This window comes from Acomys russatus, chromosome 14, assembly GCF_903995435.1.
Source record: "Acomys russatus chromosome 14, mAcoRus1.1, whole genome shotgun sequence".
Taxonomy (NCBI): Eukaryota; Metazoa; Chordata; class Mammalia; order Rodentia; family Muridae; genus Acomys; species Acomys russatus.
Genome location: NC_067150.1, coordinates 2,315,519 through 2,340,594, shown reverse-complemented (window position 1 = coordinate 2,340,594; position 25,076 = coordinate 2,315,519). Strand labels below are relative to the sequence as shown.

At 37.8% G+C, this 25,076-nt stretch overlaps 1 protein-coding gene across 1 annotated transcript; it reads right to left on the bottom strand.

The window, feature by feature from the left end:
* Positions 1 to 6,610: 6,610 nt before the first annotated feature.
* Positions 6,611 to 23,801, bottom strand: LOC127198087 (caspase-12-like). The gene is made up of 11 exons (XM_051155881.1): positions 23,472 to 23,801; positions 22,071 to 22,322; positions 19,847 to 19,909; positions 18,621 to 18,698; positions 16,112 to 16,206; positions 15,562 to 15,735; positions 14,602 to 14,836; positions 14,047 to 14,196; positions 10,972 to 11,081; positions 10,482 to 10,600; positions 6,611 to 6,758 (listed from the first exon to the last, which is right to left on the bottom strand). Exons 1-10 carry the CDS (start codon positions 23,473 to 23,475, stop codon positions 10,502 to 10,504), a joined length of 1,260 nt encoding a protein of 419 aa, XP_051011838.1. The 5' UTR covers positions 23,476 to 23,801; the 3' UTR covers positions 6,611 to 6,758; positions 10,482 to 10,501.
* Between the last annotated feature and the right edge of the window lie 1,275 nt (positions 23,802 to 25,076).

Sequence of the window (25,076 nt, the reverse complement as noted above, 5' to 3'; positions counted from 1 at the left end):
GCTCATTGTCTCCTCTCCAGTGAAATAATTTTACTCTAGTAGATTTATTGATTGTTCTGGAATGGATATGCAATTCTGGGTAGAAACCTTACTTTCAACAAAAGGTGTTTAGAAATGTTATTTGGAAACTGAATTCTTCACTACTAAAACAGATATTTTTGCTTCTGTTTACATTTAAATAGAGCATGAAATTATATTTGGATAAGGGTTCAGTAGAAAGGAAATCATAGTTATTATCCATATATTGTAATAGTAGTGACTGTGTCCAAAGTAAATTCCCTGTTTGGATATAGCTACAATCTGACAGTAGATAAAGGTCCCTAAATGTATTAATTTGTTTTGAGAATGCTGTATGTGTACACACATGCAAGTGTGTGTGTGTTTATGTGCATGTGTGTGTGTGTGCGTGTGTGTGTGTGTGTGTGTGTATGTGTAAGTATGATGCATGTGTACTGGAGCCAGAGCGTACAAGAAGATGGCATGTCATCCCATGGTGCTGGAAGTTATACACTGGTCCTCTCTGAGATAAGGACATACTTTTAGCTGCTGAGCCACTACTCTGGTATCATAGGCCTGTTTTTTGTTTGTGTTTTATCAGAAACAAATTCTAGTTTACGAGTACAAAAATTTTTCCTCTTTGTTTCCTCACTCTCCTCCATTCTTCCTTTCTTCTTCCCCTCTGGTCCCCATTCCCCTCATTTTTTTCTTGCTTTCTATCTTACTGGAGGTGGCTCACAGTATGGGATCCTGAGTGTTTTGTCAATTTTTGTATTAAGTTTAATTATAAAGTTGAGATGATGACTAAGGCTCTATTCTGTTCTAATAGAATTGAGAACGTAGAAGCATCAAATCTCAACAAAGGCTCACAAGTATTTTAAGTTTTCGTTTCTATTAGAACAGGATGTCCACAATAATGTATCTTAAGTTTTTAAAGGCAAACATGACTCCTGTCATGTCATACTTTAAGTCAAGAGTGGGGGAAAAACTGTCTTAAGCTTCCATCCCTAACCCTTTAGTTGCTAGTGTATTAAATTCAAATGGTGTTCTGAGCTTTTATTTTTGTTTTTGAAAATTCATTCTGGTGGTGCAATGTCAAGAAAATATTCTGATGTTCAAATAGACTTGAAGAGAAATAGATACATCTTTCAGATCACAGTTTTTTTTAATTTTTGTAGAAGTCCTTATGAATATTTAACAGCTTTAATAGCATTCTGGAACCCATGTTCTAATGATCTGTCTCTAATACTTTGGTGTTAGGATAAAACAGGTTGAATTGAGTCATAAGAAGACATTCATATTATTATTATCTGTAAAATCTCATGTAGATTAATCTTCAAAAGAGTTAACACTGCAGATCTTAATATATATACATATGTATATATCATGTATGTAACATATATTTCAGAACACATATTTCGATTGGAATTATTTTTTTCATTTTATAAACATTTTCTTTGAACCACTTCTGTTCCATGAGCTTTAAAAGGGGCCGTGCCTATAGAGAAAAGCATCATGATCTTTAATTAAGCTTATTGTATTGGGTGAGATCAAACAGCAAATTATGCAGGTATATGCAAGATTATAAGTCAGAAATGTACTTTGAAAAGGAAAAAACATCCCATCGTCATTTTTCTAGGAAATAACAAACCATTCAGTTCGTACTGAGGTCAGGTGAATTCTCAATAGTGAGAGTACTGAGAGTGGTACTAAGAAGAGGGAAGCAACAGAGTTAGTCCAGAGGTCAGTGAAGGGAAGAGCATTTCCTATATAAAACACTTCACATGAAGAAGCTGTGAGGCTGGAAATTGCCCTGCTAAGCATTTACCTGAGAATACAGTGTATATCCTGAGTTAGACATAACAGAAATCCCTGTTATGGTCTTCTTCTTTTGGTGTCAGATCATGCAGCCTATTTTGGAGCAAACTAATTATAGATAAATTTAAGCATGGGCATGCAAGAAGACATGAATCTATTTTATCATCTTACCATGTTATCTTTCCCCATTTCTTGTCTATATCTATGAAGACATCATTTGTCACCCAGCGAAGAAAGGTCAGGATATTTGGTATTCTAGATTTTTATTCTCAGGAGACACATTGTAGTGTGTTCTTCAGATAGAGAAGAAAGTCTCTGGAATAATAAGTAGTATATGTGCTTATCTTTGCTCTGATTTTCTGCTACCAAGCTCCTCAAAGCCTTTCAACTGCCTCTGTGATGGAGTTTTTATAGGGCTATTTCCCCTCTTTGCCTTTGCCCTGTTTTCAGAGCCAGTATTTGTAAAATTTCACAGGTATATGTGGACTGGGAGTCTTGTTCTAAAATTCAGTCTCAACCCTGCTTCTTGCCTAAAGTTTCTAAACACATGGAAATGTTCTGAATAATTAGATAACTGTTTGTTCTATTGAAATTATTTGGGATGTGTCCCTGGATAAGTCTCTGGTTCTGGAAAACCCAACTCACAAGTGTAAGTTTGGAACCTTCATCCCTTATTCTTTAAAACAAAATAGAGCCGGATATGTAAACTATTACAGATGATGTCTATGTTATCTCTGAACAAAGCCCTAAAACTGTCTCTTGATTACATGGTTGAGGAGCTTATGGGTTTAGTCAGAATTTGTAAGTGCCAGGTGGGCAACACAATGTAAGTCCCTACATAGGGAGGAAGTTCCGGAGCTGAGGACCCTTCCATACATAGTTTTGGCCAGCCCTCTCTTTGGATGTTCATTTGTGTTCTATAGTAACATTCCTGTGTTATTCAGTATTTCCATTTGTTCTCTGATGGACTGAACACTGGGCTGTAAAAAGGAAAGATAAGATAGGAATAAAAAACTCGGAAGGCAACAGCTGAAAATAAAGGATTCCAGCACAATTAGTACTAGGTGCTTTCAAATTTACAAATATTCCTCTAAGAATGTTGAAAAAACATAAAGCTGGCTTGATGCCTGAAATGTGTCTTATCTTATAGAGTTTCTCAGAAAGAACCTGTTAACTTTGTCTGCAGTAGAGGCATCTTAATTTCCTGCATCTAGTGTCCCTGAGGACTAGAGTCTTACCAGATCAACTGTAACCCTGTAAGTCATGCTTCAGGAAACCTATGGTTTCACATGACTCTCTTAGCCCTTTACACATCATAACTTCAAATGTCACCTCGCCCTTACGTGTGACAACAGTAAAGAATGAAGAATAACTTTGTGAAAAGCCCTCACCCATTGTCTTCCTGAATAGCAGCATTTCTCTTAACCCTCCTGATTACAAATCTATATTAAAACGGCTCATAATAAACCTCAACTCTGTTTCATAGTAAATCACTTTAAACTTCTTCCTAACAGGAATTCACATTTACTTGAGCCAAGCTTATTGGAAGATTAAAGGTGCGACAAGGCTACAGTATGGAGTTATGCTTGGTATTCTCCCAGTGACAGGTGGTATGGGTCACAGTATACTAATGCTGATGAGTGCTGTCTAAGAGAAATAGCAGTGTTATCGTAGTGAGACCTTAACCTGTGAGTGCTAACATAGAATTGAATTCAATTCTGTTACCCAGCTGGTGTCTGCTGAATTATTTCTGTGTGGTAAAGTAGACAGCTATTGGGATCAGCAAATGCTATTCAGTAAGTGAGTAAAAAGTACATTGGCTTTCCCTATGTCTCAGAACGTCAAGATCCTCATGGTTTATGTAAAAATATTGTTTGATAATTTCATACATGCATTTAACGTTATTGGTTGCACTCCTCTCTTTCCCTTCGACTTCTCCAATTTTCCTCCCACTATTCTCTACTTCAAACTTCGTTTCCTCTGTGTTTTATACACACATAATTTATTCTTCGCTCCTAGAATGTGCCTCTCATGAGCAGGGACAATGTGTAAGGGGTTATATACCTGGAGAAAACTGATACCTTTCTTCAGGTAGGAACCAATTGCAAATATAACCTCAGATGGGAGTAGGGCTTCAAAAGTGCCTCCCTCATCCATGCCTGGGTTTTGGCTCTTTTAGTTTTTATAGGTCATGTACATGAGGAATATCTCTGTAGGTTCATGTGTGCCATGACCAAATGCAATTGTTCATTATGTCCTAGCCATCTCTGGCTCTAATAACTATTCTGCATCCTCTTCTGTCCTGATTAGGTTGAGGGCTTATGCCATAGATGCTCCATTTAGTCTGGGCACTCCATAGTTTCTTATGTTTTGCATGCTGACCATTTCATGCATATCTAGAACCTTCCATCTACTGCAAAAACTTTTCTTTCATGGGGATTGAGTATTGACATTTTGTGAGTATAAAGATAAGTATTTAAGGAGCAGTTTAACACATGTCTATTTAGCACAATAACAATAGTAGGTTCTCTTCCAGGGTCTCTGACCAAGCCAGGCATACATAAGTCTGACCTTCTTGTTCCAAACTAATTAAAAATTGAATGTTATTTTCTTAGAATTATCATATCAATCTAAAGACTATGGAACTCAAGTCTAGCAATTAAGACTCGTGAGAGTAAAGAGTTATAAAACTACCAACAAGGCAAAGACAGAGCCAGAGGAAAGAGATATGCCATCCTTTTCTATTATATGAGGTGTAGATGGTTTTCCTGTGTGTCTTAGTTACATATCTAGCATTGTTTTATCTTCAGAATCTAAGATTTCTGAAACTCAACCTCTGCCAGCAACAGTTTCACCATTTTTCCTTCATAAATGTGTGTTCTCACAAGTTTCCCCATCTCTTCCGATCCAGGACCTCCTGCGCTGACTTAGTGCTAGTAAAATCTCCCTTTTGCCCAAGGCTTGGATAACTCTTTTAAACGATCTTTTTTGTGGTTTTTTTTTTTTTGTTGTTGTTGTTGTTGTTGTTGTTGTTGTTGTTAGAAGTTGCTTTTTCATCATCTAGAAACATTAAAGGTGAATTTCCTCCCAAATTCCTTAAATAAAAACACACCAGTTGCAAGCATATGACATTTTATTAAAAGAATCCATAGTTGAGCCTCATTAAGGAATGTAAATTTGTTCTATTAATCTGACCTTGAATTGACTTGGACTGGCTTGAAAAACAATAGCCTTGGTGTCATAATATACTGTTTGGCATTCTTCTCAAGTCCCCTTTTAATACTAAAGGCTACTAGAGCTAATTGAGGACAAGTTATATGGGATGTTGCCTCTGTGCTAATGAAGCACTAATTGACAAGCTAGCTCAGAGATCAAGAACCGGAAATATTTTCACAGTATGCGAAAATGGCCAAATCCCATGCCTTATTAAATTAAAAAACACCGAGAAAGAAGCAAAGGGAATTAATTGAGGTAATTCTTGAGAGGCAAAATGCTTAGACAATAACCCACAATCCTTGAGTTTATCACATTGACAAACACTGCTCTCCTTTGACATGTCAGCCTTCATATATAATGGCTCAGTGTGATGAACAATGCAACGTGCTGAGGATAAAGAGTCATGGGAATCCTGAGTCGAGCAACACGCACATGGTGTCAGAGGCATGCCGTGGTACTGTGCTATGCTTAGCTGCTAAATCAAATGTTCTGAAGCCTTTGGCTTTATTTGCATTTATTGAGTTAAGCATATGCTTTATGAGAATTGTTTAATGTGCAGTGTCAATACAACAGTTTCTGTTAATGAAGAAGTGGTATTATTTCTGCCCCTCCCTCTTCTTTCTCCATCTCCTCCATCTCTCTGTGTTTATGTGTTTATGGTTGATCAGTTGGGATTGGGTAATTTATCAAATGCCTAATCTCTGAGGAAAGTTTATTGTCTATCTCTCAGCAACCATAACCATGACGTAATTACTTTTCAATGGTAATACAATATACACACACATGATATTCTAAAAAAAATAATTACATTTTATCAAAGAAGTGGTGTTATCAAAATGTCAAACTATTTATTGTTTGTGTACTTAAGGAGAATATTTTGTCCCATCACACTTGCTGCTTGTTCATTTTTTTACCATTTAATTGGTTTATAATTTTGAATCTATTTTTACTTCTTCAATAAATTACATAAATTCAGTTGATGTCATACACATTAATTATTAGTTTATCATGTATAGCTAACTATGCCATAAATTTATTTATATCTCATTTGAATACTTTCTAAAAAACTGTTGTCTTGCTTATTGTAACATAACAGTATTTTCAGCAGTTTAGCAAATATCTATTATAAAATGTTATCAGCTGACCTCTCTAATGCCATTACTGTCATAATCAATAGATTTATACTTTCTATTCCTTAATGTTTTTTTGATGAGACAGAAGTATTTTTTCAACCAACTATATGAGACAATGATGTGCTGCTTAGGTTAGCATATGAGATGAAGAAAACTGAATGAGGCTGAAGAAGTTGTCAGAATTAATTTATTTTATGTCATATATAAAGGCCTAAAGACAGGAAGGAGTGTCGTTTGGCATTCTCCTCGGCCCCTCTGCCTCCCTGGGTGCTGTAGCAAAAGCCAGTGAAAAATGAAGCCGAATCTGGAATGGGTGGGGTCTGCAGGATCCAGGTGCAGCTGGCCGTGCTGGGTGCAGGGCTTGAGGGTGGGTGAACCCTTCTCCAAGGAGCATTACAGCTCTCTCGGGAGATTATAGCCTTTCCCCAGAGGGGATGAGAAGCAGAACAGTCAGGTGACCAATGTGGTAAGGCAGCAGCAGGCTGGACCAGGAGATACCAGGAGCTTTGGTCCCTCCAGCAAGGCCACCAGGTGGGCATGTCCAAGGATCCAGCGGTGAATGTTCAGAGAGAGAAGGCCTTCTCTAAAATAGCCCTTTGAGTGATAGAACTCAGTTAAACAGCAATTCTTATGTGCTCTTCAGTGAATCTACTTGTGGCAGTTTATTCACGGTAAATAGGGACTATATAAATCTCGCATAGGGTATCTGACTAAGGTGCAGGTAGCTCCACCTCTCTGGCCAATTCCAAAATAGGAAAGATATGAACAACTTCACTTGTGTTTGTATTTGTCTTTGCAGGTGTATGTAAGCTAGTGATAATTTACGAAGGAAAGGCCAGCATTGTTTGGACAGTCACAATTAGAAAGTTGTTATTTAATCATCCCTTTCATTCATGGTCCGTGATACTAGCACTAAAATTCTTCAAACTCTTATATTTTCTTGGTCAACCAGAACCCAGATAGGTTTTAGCAGATCACTCTGACAGTCACGATTAGTTTCACTTCTTGACTTATTTCTACCCATAGAATAAGCCTTATCACAGACTTTAGAATGACTCTGGGCAACTGACCAGGCCAAAGATGGAAGAGTCTACCCTCACAGGACACAAATCAAAGTAACACATTTGCTTATGGATCTGACACCTAATTCTGCAGGCCTTATCCTTTCCACACATGTTTTGGTAACTCTGACTGCTTATTTTAATTCACTCCAGATGTAGGGTTGGTTGATACTTTCCATAGTATTTTTTTTTTTTTTTTGGACCTTGTCAATTTCTCTTTTGCTTATTTTACTTTCCCCATCACGAAGCCAGGTTGGATAGTCTCTAAATGAGGTTCCATCTGTTTAGCTGTGCTTGGACCCAAGCACAGGATTTGCTGTGCTTGGACCCTGATTGATAAACACATAGAAATATGTAGGTAGATGGAAAGATACTCCAGTAGTTGGAAGGAAGTTATCCAGAAAATTTAGCTGGTATTAAAGTATCTGAACTAGAAAATGTTTATATAAGCTTGATGAGATTTCTACTATAAATATAAATTATACAAGTGGGTATTTTTCTTATACTTGTTCACATTCCCACTGTTGATAAACCCTTATTATTTTGAGAGTAAATCATGTATTTGCAAAGTATACAGTCCTAGAAAACTATATTAGCATGTGCAACCATATACAGAGCACGGAGACACACATCGAACATCTTTTAGTTCTCTCTGGGGTTCAAATGGCATGTAGTGGAAAATACCAAAGAACACTTGTAGGTGCTGAAAATGTATTGTGCTTGTATATCAGAGGAAGAGAGATCTGGGAAGGCAGGTGTAGTGGCTCTAATTCAGTGCTCAAGAATCAGAAGCAAGCAAGTCTCTGTGAGTTCAAGGCCAGCCTAGCCTTTAAAGTGAGTTACAGGGCAGGTGTAGTGGCTCTAATTCAGCGCTCAAGAATCAGAAGCAAGCAAGTCTCTGTGAGTTCAAGGCCAGCCTAGCCTTTAAAGTGAGTTACAGGGCAGGTGTAGTGGCTCTAATTCAGCGCTCAAGAATCAGAAGCAAGCAAGTCTCTGTGAGTTCAAGGCCAGCCTAGCCTTTAAAGTGAGTTACAGGGCAGGTGTAGTGGCTCTAATTCAGCGCTCAAGAATCAGAAGCAAGCAAGTCTCTGTGAGTTCAAGGCCAGCCTAGCCTTTAAAGTGAGTTACAGGGCAGGTGTAGTGGCTCTAATTCAGCGCTCAAGAATCAGAAGCAAGCAAGTCTCTGTGAGTTCAAGGCCAGCCTAGCCTTTAAAGTGAGTTACAGGGCAGGTGTCGTGGCTCTAATTCAGCACTCAAGAATCAGAAGCAAGCAAGTCTCTGTGAGTTCAAGGCCAGCCTAGCCTTTAAAGTGAGTTACAGGGCAGCCAGAACTTCACAGTGAGACCCTCTCAAACAAAACACTGCAAACAAACAAGAACTAAGATCTGGATCTCTGATGACCAATGAGAAGACTACGTGTTATCTCTTCTGTGAAATGAATGAGATGTGACCTAAACAATAAGAAGGACTAAGGACCTAGATTTCAAAATAGATGGGCAGACTAGGTGACTAGTTTGGCACACAGGGTGCAAGAGAATGAAGAATGAAGTTTCAAATTTAAAGATCTATCTTATAAAGATGGATGTGAAGATAAAATGGTGGACCTAGAAAGAGGAGAGACTCTGAGTCGAGATTCTTCAGTTCAGGATACAATTCCATGCATTTAGGTATCTGTGTTGAACATCTCTGAGTAAGCAGAGCACTTGCCTAACTTGTTGACTCTGTACCATTGCATTAATTAATAAACACTCCCTGTTTCTGAAGCAAAGGTTTGGAATCATGAATAAGAAGGGAGATTATGTATGCTGAACATATAAAAGCTCCCAAGAAGAATCAATGGGAAAGTGGAAATATTTGACAAAATAGGTTTTTAACAAATCTTTGAGTAAAGCAACTCTTAATTTAATAAGTTAAGGGCACTTACAAAATCTACTAAAGTATCAATATATAACCACTGTATAATGACAGGTGATTAATTAATAGTACTGCAATGATTTTCACAACTTTTCAATGCTAGTAAATGTATATAAGTCTTAAGAGGAATCATATTTTATGTATTGGTAACTATCCTATATTAGTAATGTGCATATGGTTTCTCACTTAATTTAGTATTAATCTATATAGGCTCATAGAAATATTTGTATTTATGTACATTGATATGATTTTAGACATACACTCTGAGAAAATAAGCTTCATGTTAACAAAAGTAAAGTCATAAAAATATCACTATTAAAAGGTGTATAGGAATTAAATAATAAACACAACATTGAAAGGAAGGTCAAACACAATAGTGGGCTGTGCATGCTTAAAAAATACCATGAAAATCAAAACCGTATGAAACATTGCATTGCTATTATTAAAGCAATAACATACAAAATTAAATATAAGTGGACATTCTTGTGAATAGATGCTTTTTCAAAACATTGGTGGTATTATTTCCTTATTATTTTTAAAAATATCATTTTTATTTTTGTTTCATAATAAGCATGATTCAATCTTATAAAATGAGAAAATTGCACAATTTCTCATGATTCATTTGTTCATCCATCCACTTATAATTGTATTTTTAATCCTGGTATTTGTGCAAAGTAAATAGATGAGAAGTTTGGTTCAAAATTTCTCTATTGAAAATGGGTCTTGTAAAGGATTTTCACTTTCCCTGAAAAGGTAGACGGGAACATGTGTAGAGATTCACAGTACTGAATTGAAGATATAAATAGAATGGTACCTACAGTTAGAAATATATATATATATATATATATATATATATATATATAAATATATATATATATATATATGGTGTGGGCTGCATGTATCTCCCAGGGGAAGGTGGTCAGCTGACCCTGGCTCCTCAGCACAGAAGCAGCAATGCTTTCTTCTCTGCATTGTGGTTCAGACTGTCCTTATCACAAGCACAAAGTATGTAGTTCAGCAAAATGACTTCTCCTAAAAGATAACTCCTGTGGATGGTACTTCCAATTACATGTATCAAAACCAAATATTTTCCCTCATTGATTAAGTTTGAGAAAAAAAAAAAAACACTAACTCTCAGTGGATTTCCCCTTGGTACCAGAGGACTAATAATTTTTTATGCAATTATCATACTACAATGAAAGCAAACCAGCTTTTCTCCAGCTTCAGTAGGGAGTAGCCTCAGTGATAGGCAGCTGGTATGCCAGCGTCATTCTCTGTTCTATCCATAATTTCTGTATAGACTGTAAATGGGCTCCTAAGTCCACTCCGCACAGACATTTACCTGCACATGTGTTGCCAGTGTCAATTCCCAGGGAAAAGGTAGAAATACCGTGTCATGGATACTCTCTCAATGGTGGGCATCTGGGTCAGTTCTCCGGGGATCTCAAATGAGTGTTGAACCTGCAGTGGCAAAGAAAGTCCTTAGAGATCTCCTAAGAAGCGAATTTCTTTTGCTACTCTACAAAACAACAACAACAACAGCAAAACTCATGCTGTGTGTTAGGGCTGGGGCTGGGTAGTGTAATAGTATTCAGCTTTTTTCTTGGATATAGTGCATACAGATTGAATTAGTAACTTATGAAAAGTGACTAAGCAAAGGTATGCAAATCGGACGGTTTTTGAAAAATGCATAGTGCTTATATGTGGTATTCTAAAAAATGTTCTATAAATAAATTGGGGTGCTAAGTATCATTAGTATGAAACCACTTATGGCCCATGGCATAAGGCTCTTCACCCTTTTCCAGGATAAAAGATTAAAACTAAACTCCTACCTTTCGAAAAATTTCCTCCAAATGATAACACCAACAATAGTTTTTGAAGCAGTCGATGAGTTTGGAAATGAAGAGAGACCCATTCTTGCCTACCTTCCAAGAAATGTTATCTGCAAATAAAGGCATGAGAATGATGAAGAATGAAGTGTGGAAGACTCCAGGCACCACACAGTTCAGGAACCAAGAATGCTTGGATGCTTTGCAGGAGACAGTAGGCCAAAGTGGAATAAAGCAGAAGAAAATCTGTACAAAGTCTCAGTCATAAAAACCTCATGAGCTTTTTAGTAGGCAAGGTCAAAATTACAGCCTGCAGCATCCAAGTCCTGTGAAAGAGTCCAGAGACCTTCTTGTACCAAGCTCATTGTAGAGGTCTTTGCTTCTCTGCTTCTTTCACCCGTTTGTTTCCTGCTATAGTATTTTGCACTTTTTTCCCTGATGAGTAATGCTTTTTACAAAGATCATTTCTCTGCCATTTGAACTAAGCTTCTGTTAAAGCACAGAGTAGAGTTCGCTAAGTGCCACTTAACCAGCATCTAGCTGCCAAACGTTTTCTTCCTTGGTCGTTCCTTTCACAAGATTCTGTTCACTCCTGTCTGGCTTCTCCTGTATAGATCTTAACCAATATCACAATACAGGCCTTTGTCCTGCCGCCCAAGATTTCCAAATCGCTGAATGCGTCTCGGTTATCAAACTTTACCTGCGTCTGCTCTAGCATTAACATTAGAACTTGTCAGCTATGCCAGCCCTACTGGTACCCGAACCCTTTCTTCTGGTTTCCTTCCTGTATTCTGATGAGTCAAACACACTGGCTAGTCCGTCCATCTTTAGTCTTCATTTCTAAGAGTTCTTCATCCACAATTCAAGACTTTTTCTAATGTTATTCTCAATTTCCTGTTGTTTAAAAAAATTCTATCTTTAGCATTACAAAATATTGTTTTGGCAACTGATGGTTCTAAATTCAATCTTTAAGGCAGATATCTTCTGGGAAATATACAATTCCTTAGCTCTTTATCAATCATTTCACCTTCAGCTGTGCTATGGTCATCTCACACTTGCTTGCAGAATCTCTCTCACCTTCACATCGAAACAGTCACATTTGTTAACATTTTAATTTATAAAATATCAGAGAATATTTGAAGTACATTCTTCCATTTAAGTTTATGATAAAAATTTAATGTGATATGAAATAAGACATTTGGGAAAGATAAAATATCCTATTCAACTTATTTCACTGTAATTATGTTCTTGGACACTGTATCACCTCCATATTCCCTATCTCTCATCAGTCAATCAACTGAATCAATGTGTAATATTAATTGCATGTACTAATTACCAGAATCAATGACTGGCCTCACCCCACCCTATCATCATCTCTGGGCCGAGTTCGGGGGTAGCAGTCTTACCTGCTTCTCTGCTTCTACCATCACTGTACTGTATTCATTCCTTTCATTTAAGAGTCAAATCTGCATCATTTAATTCTTAGAATCTCTCCAAGGTTATTACTATGAAAAGTCATGTGAGATATTTCCTTTTCTGGCACCAGCCTCTCCCATAATTCTGTGCTTATGCAGCTTTCTCTTTTCTTCCAAGCTTTTTGATCTCTCAGGTCCTCTGTACATTCCTTTTCTATTATGTGGAGTGCCCCTCTTTCTCTTGCTGTGGATAACCTCTTTATTCTGTGAGCCAAATATTCCCCAATAGTACTTAATGCAAGTGACTGTAACAGTTTTTGTTACAATGTGTCATGTTTTTCCTCACAAGCCTGAGAATTAGCTCAGAAAAGCCAGCCTCCACATCTGCTGTTATTGTGGAAATGTGGTTTTTCATTAGCTCTATTCTACCACAAAATTCTGCATGTACAATTGGAATGAAATAATTTATGTGCTATGCTTTATTTCCACCAGTAAACAACCTTTTGGTGTTCTTATTACATCATATATAATTTTAGGGTCTTTTTTTCAGTTAAAAACATAGAAATTTTCAGGATGAAGAGATGTCTCCGATGTTAAGAGAACTGGCTGCCCTTCCAGAGGTCCTCAGTTCAATTTTCAGCAACCACATGCTGGCTCCCAACCATCTAGAATGAGATCTGGTGCCCTATATATAGTCAGAATCCTGTATACACAGTAAATAAATAAATCTTTTTTTAAGTATAGAATTTTTCTTTCAAATAAAATCTCATTAAAATAGTAAAACAGAAGCATAAAACAAGGGAAGTGGACTCTATCTAGGAGTGGGTGACCACTCTATGTACGGTCTTCATTCTTTGGTCTACTCTTGGAGCGTCCTCTAATCTCTCAGATCCCATGTAGCCATGGGTCAGCAGCAGATGTGTCACTATACTTTATTAGAATGGATGCATACCAGGGCCCACTGCAGGCACAGAGAATCACAACTCTGCACATGGACATTTTCAAGTGATCTCTAAACTCATGAGAACTTGTAATCACAGAATGTAAGTGCGAGGAACCATGATTTGTACAAATGTCTCAGGTTACCTTGCTCTCTAAATCTTTAATAGCACCTGTTGTAGCTGACTATTTAGAAGGATGTTTGACTATACTGACAGTCAGCTACTTGGAATGTTCTGTTTCTGGGGTGTCTGTCACTTCTATGTCTCAGGAAGTTCATTGATCTTTTATTGGCTACATTGATGTGAAGGCAGACATTTCAGCATTAACTAATTTCTAAAAGTTAAAGTAGATAGAATTAATAGGCCAAGAGCTGCCAAAGTATGTGCTGGGAGCCTAGTAGTTTTTACTGGTTGATCTTTAGAAAATTACAGAGAAGGTTATGCATCAATATGTCACTAATATATTTTAAAAATAAATAAAAATGAACTATCATTAACTTTTTTATAGTTAAAATATCTGAATGTTGGATTCCCCAAAGCAATGTTTTTACACTGATAGTTTCTGAACAAATTTAGTTATGAAAAACCCAAATATCTTAAATCTCTCTACCACTGAAAACACTTAATTATACATAAAATATTCACTGAAAATACATTATCACAGCCTAGCATATTATATAAAAATTACTAATAGAAGATTCAGAACATCTGAAGTCACTTACGTGGGGTAGAAGATTTAAAAGCAATGAAATCCTTCTCCACATGGGCCTTTGTTATACTATTATTCCATTTATAGCTCAGCACCTGTTCCTCATCTGTATCAGCGGTGGCTATCCCCTTGCTTGTGGATACCCAAATAATTCCATCTTGTTCTAGGAGAGATGGCACTTCTTACACAAATGTAACATACACACACACACACACACACACTCCATAGAGATAAAGTGTAACTGATGCCAATATATTCTCATTTGGTACATTGCATTATGATTTTATTGAAAAATGCAATATCTCAGTTACTCACTGAGCCATCTCCATGGCCCAAAAGTATATTATTTAAAGAAACTCCCACTGAGTGAGAAAAATACAGCCCGACCATGCCAACAAATGAGTGCGGAATATATTCCAAGCTATTTATTATTTCATTAGAACAAAAGACATGAGATAGTTTCTTTTGGACTGGACACATCCGTAGTACTAAAACATCCCCCATTTATCTTTTGGAGCATGAAATGAATACTGCAGACTCCTAGAAAAAAGTGTGGAACCAGACTCACTGCCCCTGCAGGCCTGCATGATGAGGACCTTGGGTTTGTTTCTCAGACTCCTACAGTTAGAGTTATTGAAGATTGTGAAGATGGTGTCATCATGAAGAACATCTGGATTTTTCTTTCTGTGTTTCACTCCACAGATTCCTTCCAGGATGCCATGAGACATAAACACAAGAAATGTGCTGTCGGACGACTGGTGCTCTGGACGGCCAGCAAACTCGATTAGTTCTGCCTCCATTTCCTGAAAAGACTCCAGAGTCACTATTGTTGTGTTCTCCAAATACAGGTGTGTGTGAGTAACACAGGAAGCTCACAAAAAAGGGAGGAGCATCTAGGAATCAAGTGATTTGGCCAGAGCAGAACAGAGTTGTAAGAAATCATATTTTTGTATCAGGTCAGAAAGTGTATGTGCACAGAATCTTTATAGTTTTAAGGAAAATCTTGGATTTCTAAATATTCTAAAAGATGGAAAATAATACAATTAGGTTTTGGCAAATTCTCATTAAGAGGCAGACAGACATTTATGATGATAAAAGTTAAAAATATAAGATTTCTTGATATCAGACAACAATAAAGTTTTATATTCTTTAATTGTTTCCGACAGAACTGAAGTTTGTATAACTCTCGGTAATTAGACCTTTTGTTCTGACAATGTTAAAATCTCATATGTTTATTCTCTGGGTCATGCAGTTTCAAGGCCCAGAGCTTATGCCTCCCTTAGAACATCAGGTAACAGAGACGCCTAGAATAGTACTTAAGAAAGACCCCTGTTCGGTTGAAATAATGTTGTAAGGTGTTCTGTGAATACTTTCCATGAGACTACCCTTTGGAGAAGGTAGCAACCCAGGAAATCCTGTTCTGGAGCAAATATACTTCCTGTACTGTGACATATTTTGTTCTTGTTGCTACCAGAAGAGATGTTGAAAGTAACCCAGGGAAGGCTTTCCTGTTCTCTGGGGACATTACCTGAGCTGTAAGGTTTTCCTTTAGCACCACTGAGTATCCAAGGTGTTGAAGTAATTCTTGCATATTCAAAATGTCTGCTTCAGCATCATCTCGATCAAAAAGGTAGTCAAACTTTTTGTTGCAGATGATGAGGGCCAGGCGCGTTCGGCCTTCCTTCTCCATTACTGGATATATCTGCAGTTAAGAGAAACAGATTGATTAGACCAGGGAACCTCTTTATGCCCCCAAATCAACACAAAGTAGACGAAAATAATTACTGTAAACACAATGTTGCTGACTGAGTTATGCTCTGCCAAGGCCATGATAGCGCTTGAGACTGAAAACATATATCGTGACCTGAGTAGGGTGTTAAATTTGGCTAGTGCCATGGAGTGGCCTATGTGGTGGGGAGGACTTGAGGATATATTCTGAGATGAGATTTAAAAATGGGAACTCCAACATGACCATCACTTGATTAAATGAAGTTCAATGTCCTTTGTCTGATTTGAAGAAATCTATGCCCATGGTCTGAATTGGCCGCCTCCAGTCCTATGGTGCCAAAGTTCATCACCTCTTTTGCCCTTTCTGTCTTCGTCTTGTAAAACTGATCAGGAGGACAAAGCTTCAGCATGTAATGGACTTCTGTGCTCTGGGTTCCCTGAGGATCTAAAAGAGAAAACAGAATCAAAGACCTGAAATTGCCCTATAGTCACACACATGTGAGGGCCCCATGATCATTGCTCTAGCATGCTCACTGATATTCCTTAGAAAACATTTAAAAAGAAGATCACTGACCATGCCATTTTGTGCTTTTCTAATGTTTACAGCATTGACTAGTCTTTCAGAAACAACATATTAATCACATAAATTCAGTAATCTAATGGTCATGTATTACCTTTAGGCCATTCCAGTGACAGGATACTTATGTCAGTTTAAGGAGTTCTTTACAGTTTTAGGTATTACAAAATATGCACCTTCATATCTGGACCATGCAGACAACATTTAATACTTTCTCCATAAAAATGTCATGCGTTATTCCATGTTTATGGCTTTTAAACTTAAAACAAAAGGAAGTCTTTAATATTTGTTTTCCCAGCATCTAGCCTGGTGTCTGGAAGTACAAAAACACTTAACTACTAATGAATGATTGGATATCTTCAATATCTTGACAATATATGTTCTTATTTCTTTGATTTTCCAAAGGGAAGTAAACCTGTTGCTTTAAATGAACAACAAATCATTCATTTACATGTGCCTATAGTATTTCTGTGGTTTGTCTTATAATGCAAGAGAAGTTACGTCCTTTCTAAAGATGCTTTGAATTGCTCTTTATGCTTTGCATTCCACAACTTCTCATTAACCTACAAGAATTTAGATATTCTCTCATCATTTTTTATTGCCTTCTCCCCTCCATTCCCCCTCTCTTCATAAGTTTTCATAATTTTTGGCTCTGTCACCACATATTAATTTTAACACAGAAAGGGATATGAAGAGAAGTTGAAAATAGGAAAGGAAGTGAATATATATACAAAGATGTTACAACACAGCAGTATATGCAAAGATATTAAAAAGAACACAACATAAAAGAGAAAGGTGCAAATAGGAAAAGAAGTGTGAATGTGAAGAGGAATTGGGGAGAAGAAAAGAGAAGAAGGATGAATGGAAGGTGAGAAGTGGAGACTGAGAGTTCTCTCTCAGCTTTTAGCTGGAATCACATTTGCCACGTTTTAGTAAGAATGGAGGGTCATATTCTCAGTCTATTTATTATATGTCTCATTGCCCATATCTGCTGATTTATAATATCCAAGCTCTGATGAAACAAATAGTTTACTCACAATGCATTTCCTATTATTCTCACATTCCATTGATGGCTGTTAACTTTCATAGATGACTGGGCTGATCAGTGGGTCTACATTTGACTCAAAGTTTAGGGAATGACAATGCTTAATGAAGGCAGTTCTGTGAGAAACACACACACTCTTCCCCCCGCCCCCGATCACACACACAGACACACAGACAGACACACGCGCGCACACACACACATACACACACACACACACACACGCATGCACATGCACACACATACACACACTTCCACCACAGTAGACTCCTTTTCCACTGAGAACAGGCTCATCTCTGCCTCTTAATGTATGAGATTTACTTATCTCACTCTGAGTTTCCCACTTCACAGTTAGATTATAGCCTTCCATATGGACCTGTGACATGGAAAAATCATTCCTCTGTCAGGGTTTTACCCTGGCCTCTTGTTTTACTCAATAATTTTTCACAATTCCCTTTGCATCTTTAAAGGTATACACTAGCATATCTTCTCATTGGGGGTGTCCTTGGGTAAGCATCTGAGCACATACCTTCCTTGGCTATCCTCAACCCTTACCCCATCCTTAAACATGCAACTGCTTTCTCTAGTCTAATTCTTTCTTTTATATATTAAAGAAATTTACGCTACTTCTCACATGTGTATTGTAATTGTATTTCACCACTCATTAAATTATAAACTCCATGAGAGAGACAGAGGATCTTGATTTATTATTGATACTGTTATACAAACAAAATATTGAGAACAAAAATTCAATATTTTATATACAGTAAAGCATAGGCATACAAACATGAAAAATCACGAAGGTTTTATTCTGAATTTTCTCAGACCTTCTGAAAATATAACAATCATACAACATCATCACTGTCCTTTCTAGGCAAGTGTAATTCCTTAATAACCTCCAGTAGTCCACCACTGTCTGTGGTGAGCACAAAGAAATTATGAGCCATACTGAATTAGGTATTTATATTACATATATATGTATATAAACTATAAACACTGTATACACATGTGCTTAACCACATCTTGTTTGTACTGGTAATTTCTGAAACATTTAGTTTTTATAAATTTAAAGATATTATTAATATAATTTTAAAATATGAGCTGTTTACAGCCCATGTTAATGATAGTAATGGCCTTGCTCTATGGCCTTCTTGGCTGTGACCTTAGTCTCATTACCCATAAAAGCTTTAAAATGCACTTCATCTCAAAGTATCAGCACATACCCTGCTATCCACATTACCTGTCACTGTTAGATGTGATGCATGAGCCACTCCAGAAGTAACCTCCATTAATTCATCTTCATTTCCCCCTCTGGATTCTGAAAACAAATGGAGAAGAAGGATTTGAAGGACTTTCTAGTGGTGGAGGTGGAGAAAATCCAGACTTTCTGAGCCTCAGTGACATGGTCTCTGCTGTAATTCAGGGAATGTGTATCCCCCCCTCCCCCAGTCATAAGCAAGACTCCATTAAACAGGGGAGTTGATGCGGTTACCCGTCAGAGATAAAGTGGATGTCTGCTTTAATAAAGCTTGTTCTTCATCTTTGCTGTCTTTACTTTGATGTTCAACGTCTGGAGTGGACAAAGAAAGGGAGTATCAGTACTTTGTGTGAGAAATATTTTCTTGTTTATGTTTTTTAAAAGTTTCATATGTTGCCCCTCCACCACTATTCTGAGGCCGAAACAAGAAATGTATTCCTTACAAGTTAAGGGCTCTGTTTGCAGTTAAGATACTTAATGAATAAGTTCATGTTTGGCCTGTGCAGGTTAAGGTTTCTGTTTGCAGTTAAATGATAAGTTCCTGTTTGTCCTGTGTTATGTTCTTGCAAGTAAAAGTATAATTAGGAATAAGTTACTATTTCTTAGATGTGTTAAAAACTGCAAAACATGTTTTTTACCCTACACTAAAATTATGACCCCATTCACATTTCTTCTTTCCTTTCATTGTATTTTTCTAACAATGTATAATAGCCCACTCTTTCACCCCTGTGAACACTTTATCTCTCCTACAAAAAGGACCTCAGGAGGCCAGCAGGGGCTGCTCTGTCAAATCCTTACTTAGGGTGAGGCAGGTGGTTGGCCAGTCCTGGGTGCACTGCAAAAAACAGCTTAATTGGACAACTGTAGATTTGATCTTTTCTCCTTGTGATTCTCATATTTAACACTCCCTCCTTCCAACTCCCAATTTCCCACACTCTCTACCCCTCTAATGTCATGACTTCCTTTTACTTTCTATACTGTGTTATTATTAATCACCTCTGAGTTCAAATAATCCTGCCCTTTTGCTCATGTGTGTATGGCTATGCACTGGATATAAGCAACCAGTGACCATGTCCCCCCCCAGTGCCAAGTGGCTCTCCCTTCCTCAGCAGTTTTCTACTACTGTCATTTCTAAGAATGAAAATGTATTAGTGCACCATTCTCCTGAATCTTTACAGGATGGAGGTCTGAGGCATGAAGGAAGTTACCTGATGGAGAAGATGGTGTAGAAATCTCCTGAGATTCTTCATCCTCATTATCAGAAGGAAATTCTGAAACAATATTAAGAGCAGATTTTTGGGGACACATAGCTAAATTTCTAGGTCCTGTATACATAAAACTCTCTCGTAACACTGGTAAGTGAATAACCATACTGCTCTTTAAAACATGGATGTTCAATCTGTTCTCCAAGCTTCAATTTTTAATGCGCATGCTAGTAGCCTCTTCCAAATACACAAATGGAGGCATACATTCTTTGAAGCAAGAGCTTATCTCCTCCATGATGATTATGTACAGAAAGATGCTGTGCAAATCTATAATCAGTGCTTCTCTATAATATCTTTGTTTTCTGGAAAAAATATACACTTAACTGTACTCAGGTTTTCCTTTATATAACAAAAATAACACAGAAAAAAAATGTCAATAATGTAAGAAATAACTTGGCATGGTGGTTCAGGCCTTTAATCCCAGCACATGGGAGGCAGAGAGGCAGGTGGATCACTGTGAGTTCATGAACAGACTGGTCTACAAAGCAAGTACAGGACAGCCAATCCTACACAGAGAAACATTGTCTCAGAAAAAAACAAAAACAAAACAAAAATCCAACCAATCAAACAAAAGAATGTAAGATATGCACTTTCCATATCCCTGGGGTGGGATTTGTCGGCCTGCTAAGTGTTAATGGAGCACATGGACACCCCACTGATCTCCCGTGATTAATGTTTTCCCGCCAAAACAGAAAACCTGAGACAGGAAAGAGACATCACATAGACAAAATGTAGAGCACTTCTTGTTTTAGAGACAAATTAATATTTCATTAAACCTCAAATTTGGGGGGTTTTGTTAGTTTTATTTTACTTTTCCCAGTAGAAATTAAAGCAAAGACTTTCTTACTTGGAATCAAGACACATCTAACAGAAGAGAGGAGGCCCCTCTCCTCCCCCAGTCTACATTCGATATTCGAGAATGAGGCTAAAATCTGATTAGGTGCGCCGAACCTTAGACTACTAAAAATGCTATTTCTGAATTCAACATGACAATATTTTCTGAGCACCTGCCCTCTACCAGATGCCATTTGTTACTTGACAAATATGCATTCATGAATAAAGCAGCCAAAGAGCCCTTCCTTATTAAAACTACATTTTTTGAAACACAATAATGGAATGAATATGTAAATGTATGGGGCAGGGAACAGTGCAATTTTTAAAGGACAAAAATTAAGTATGCAAGAGTACAAAAGTAGTTGGAGTAAATCCGGGCCTTTTATTTTTATTATTATTGTTTTTTAAAACAAACAGATTTTTACTGGTGAATATTTTCCTTGTGTAAGCACTCATTCCTGTAATTCGAGTGTTGAGGCACCTAAAGCCTCCTCTACAGAGTTTTTCTTCAGTATGAATTGGTTCATGTAACAGAAATTAAGAATGTAGGCTTGATGTCAGAGAAATCAATACTTCTCAGGAAACCTTGCTCTACCTGAAGAAACATGTCCCTTATGGTGGGTGCTAAACACACCCCGTTTTAGTTTGCACTCTCTGCTCTGTGATGCAGGTGGAGGTTGTGAGCTCTGAGCTTTCTGCTACGGCTGCCATGTGTGATACAAAATAATGATGGACATCATAATGCTTGCATACATTGTTAACATTGGTTATATTCTCCCCCCACGAATAACCTGTATAACACCATGTAAGTTTGTTGGCTAAAAATCTTACCAAATCCTTTCTTCTTATAGATGCCTTTTAGTATGAGTTGCTTTGGGTTCTCAAAGACTACTGTGATATGCAAAGGCTTCAACAGGTTGCTTATATACTAAAGGATTTGTTTTTGTATAAAAGATACCACACAGTGCAAAAGTTTAACACACTGACTCAATTCCTGGGGTTTCTCTTTGGTATGACTGTTTCTCATGATTTCAAAAACTGCTACATGAACAGGCTTTACCCCATTGCTTATTCATAGGGTGTCTCTTGAGTATGTGTTATTTTATCTGTTATTAAGAGGCTTTATCCTACCAAGAAGAGACTTGATACCCTATGAGCATATACAGGGGGAGGAGGTCAATCCGGGCCTTTTAATCTGTTAAACAAGCAGACAAGCTGGAGCCTGAGAAATGCGGGTAGGTTAGACTTCCCTGAAAACAGGAGAATTAAAGACAAGCCGCAACGGGAAGCAAAAAGGGAAGGAGTTGATGGCACTTTGGCTAGAACTACTCACGTATGCTCAGCTGTTTCTTGGAATTGACAATGTGGCCTGCAAATATTTTGCCTGCCATTTCTGTTTTCTCAAAGATGCTCTCAACCAGGTTCTCAGCGTTGTTCAGGATGAAGCTTGCACCTTCCCCTATTCTGAGTAGTTCACTGCCATTTAAAATATTCTTCTCCACCAAGTCATCACAAACCCCATCCAGCATGTTCTTGGCCAAACCCTTGATCTTGTAGATCGGATCTCTTTCATGTGTTCTCTTGGCTGCGAAAATGATAGCATTTAGACATGAAAAAAAAAATTTTTAAATATCTGTTTCTACACTACTAGCTTTTAAATTCTGATTTATTTTTATTTTACTCTTTAAATTGATTATAATTTATTCTCATTACATCCTGATTTTTATCTCCTTTCTCCTTTGTATCTTCCCATCTCCATCCTCCCTTCCTCACCTGCCATGTGCCCCTTCCATAGACCTCTGACAGTGGGCCCTCCTGTCCCACAGGCTGACCACAGCCTATCAAGTCTCATGCCAACGCCACCCCCAACGTGAAGAATGAGCTTTCCATTGGCTATATAGAATCTCCTGCATAGCTAAATAAACATGACTGCCTGAATGACATTCTTGGAAATTCTACTTCATACACCAGGATGGGATCCATGGGCTTTTCTTTCGCTTTTTCCTTTTTCTTTTTATTATTATTTTTAAACTTTGACATTATGATAGAGTTAATCAGGCGGTACCTGAGTGACAGTTTGTCTAAGAACCACAGAAGCATTTGTCTTGTCCAACACTCTGCAAGTTTATACAGGAGGAAATTGAGGTTGAGGGAATCAAAATGACTTATATGGAATTTAGCAATAGATAACTGACATCTGACATTCCTCTGTATTATTCATGATTTGTCCACGTTTGCTCCTTTTTGTCAATAAGTTACAAAGACATTTTACTCCATATATGGTATACTGAAATGTGAACACATTCCAACTCTATTGGCACTCGTCCTGCTTATGTTGCCAGGGCTTCTAGCGGGCTCTGTGTGGAGATGGAGAAATAAAGCTAGCTGGCTTCTTGCTGCTGTAAGTAGTTTAGATACACATGGAGGAAGCAGGAGATTTTGTTCAATAGTGCAGTCTTCTCACCCTCACAACAGAACACCGACAGAGTCGGGGACCCTCAGGTCTGTGAGTTAAAAAGCAAGCCTTAAAGCTACAGAAAAAAACCAAAATGATAGTCCTAGATAGCTTATGTTTTCCTTTCTTTGCAGCAGTTGTAAAATACTAAGTTGGGGAATTTGTGTGTGCGCTCTCCCCCCACTTGAGCTTGTGCGGCCATAGCCGCACTCAGATTTAAACAGCTGTCTTGATGAGACCACCCACACACACACTGTTATTCTTCTCTCAGAAACTCACCCATAACTCCTTCAACACAACCAATAAGCAAAGAAAGGCCTCACTCACCCGCCATAGCTGTGCAGACTTCCTGGACACAAGAACAACAAAAGCGAAAGCAATCTCAGAAGCAGTCTGCCTTTCCTTTAAAGAAGCATACCAACGGAGCTGACTCACTGGGGAACTCCAGACTGACAAATTCTCTTGCTCTTCGCCCACAACATCAACCAGGGGGTCTATTTTGATATGTTTCTCCTTGACATAACAAAGTTTTCAGCCTGAAAATGTATATTCCCACACAAATACCCTCTGAGTCCTGTCTATTTTTAGCACAGTTTCGAAAGGCACCACTACTTCTGCTTTTCTCAGTACCTCCATGGCTTTTATAACAGAGAGCATACAGCAGTGACACTTACTCAACTCAGCCTGTGTCACTCTGGAAAGCCTCAAGGGAAAGAGATGCTGACAGAGATGCCAAACCTAGCTTCCTGTATCGCAAATTCAAAATCCAGGCAAACGCACTTGGCTCCATGTCTTCGAGTCAGCAAGTTTATCTGTCAATTTTAGATATTATTTACATGGAAATGCCAGTGCACATTTCAGATTGTTAAATGCACAAGAGAGTCTCTCCCTGTAACTTTTGAAAATTTATGGATAAATGATGATAGTGAAGGTTAAATAAGAAAATGTTTATAAAATAAGAAAGAATGCTATATTGCTGCTTTACCTTCATGGATCAGGGTGTTACATGTTAGTTGCTTACCTTGTGATTTTTTCCTATTCTCATGCTGTTGACTTCGTTTATTAGAGTGCCTGGAGTAGCTATCTTGGCCTTATGAACCTCAGGAGTTAATTGATGTGACCCCCACAGCCCTTTCAAAGAACTGTGTGCTTTCCAGGTCCTGTCTTCACAAAGCCTTGTGTACTTTTCCAGCTTGGGCACCTGAGCATCCATGGAGATAACCTGGTGACTGAAAGAGGGAGAGAGCTTGCTCATTTCTTGGCAGAAGAAATGAGCAGAAAGTGGACACAGATCTGGGATTCTTTTTCCTTTTTAACCACTTCAGGAGCTCTGCATAGGTCACCACATCCAGGCCAGTTCTCCCCCATTTGCAGTCAGTCTCTTCCAGAAACTGCCTCACTGACCACACAAGCCTCTCTTAATCCAACAAAAAAAGCTACCATACTGCCAGTGGCATACAAGCATATTAGAAACCAGTCACCTTTCTTTTTGAAACCAGCATAATGAATGGCATATAGTCTGATAATTTGAGAACAATCAAGTATGGTAAATAATAAACTTTAAAATGTTTGTCAAATTTTAATAATACACAATTCAATGAATAGCATGTTGTAGAAAAGCTTAGAGTGACAATAAGATCTTTCAATTTTTCTTACTCCTGTATTATAGTTACAACTTCCATAAATTATTTCTATTTCTTGAGTAAAGGTCATCATTTCTTAATTTATTTTGTTTGACAGATCCATATACAACGAATTGTACGTGTTTTTACCCCTATTCACCATCCTTATCCTCTTCTCTCCTGTTGGAGCCTTACTCAACAAGTCTTCTTCTGTCCTGCCCCTTTCTCTGTTAGTCCCAAGGTGTTTTGTTATTTCTTTCCT

Excerpts from the sequence above, each read along its gene's own strand:
- LOC127198087 (XM_051155881.1), bottom strand. Across the intron at positions 16,207-18,620 it reads ATCACATCTAACAGTGACAG|ATCCTCAGGGAACCCAGAGC; the intron begins GTAATGTGGATA and ends TTTCTCTTTTAG. Across the intron at positions 10,601-10,971 it reads TGGAGGAAATTTTTCGAAAG|GTTCAACACTCATTTGAGAT; the intron begins GTAGGAGTTTAG and ends TTGCCACTGCAG.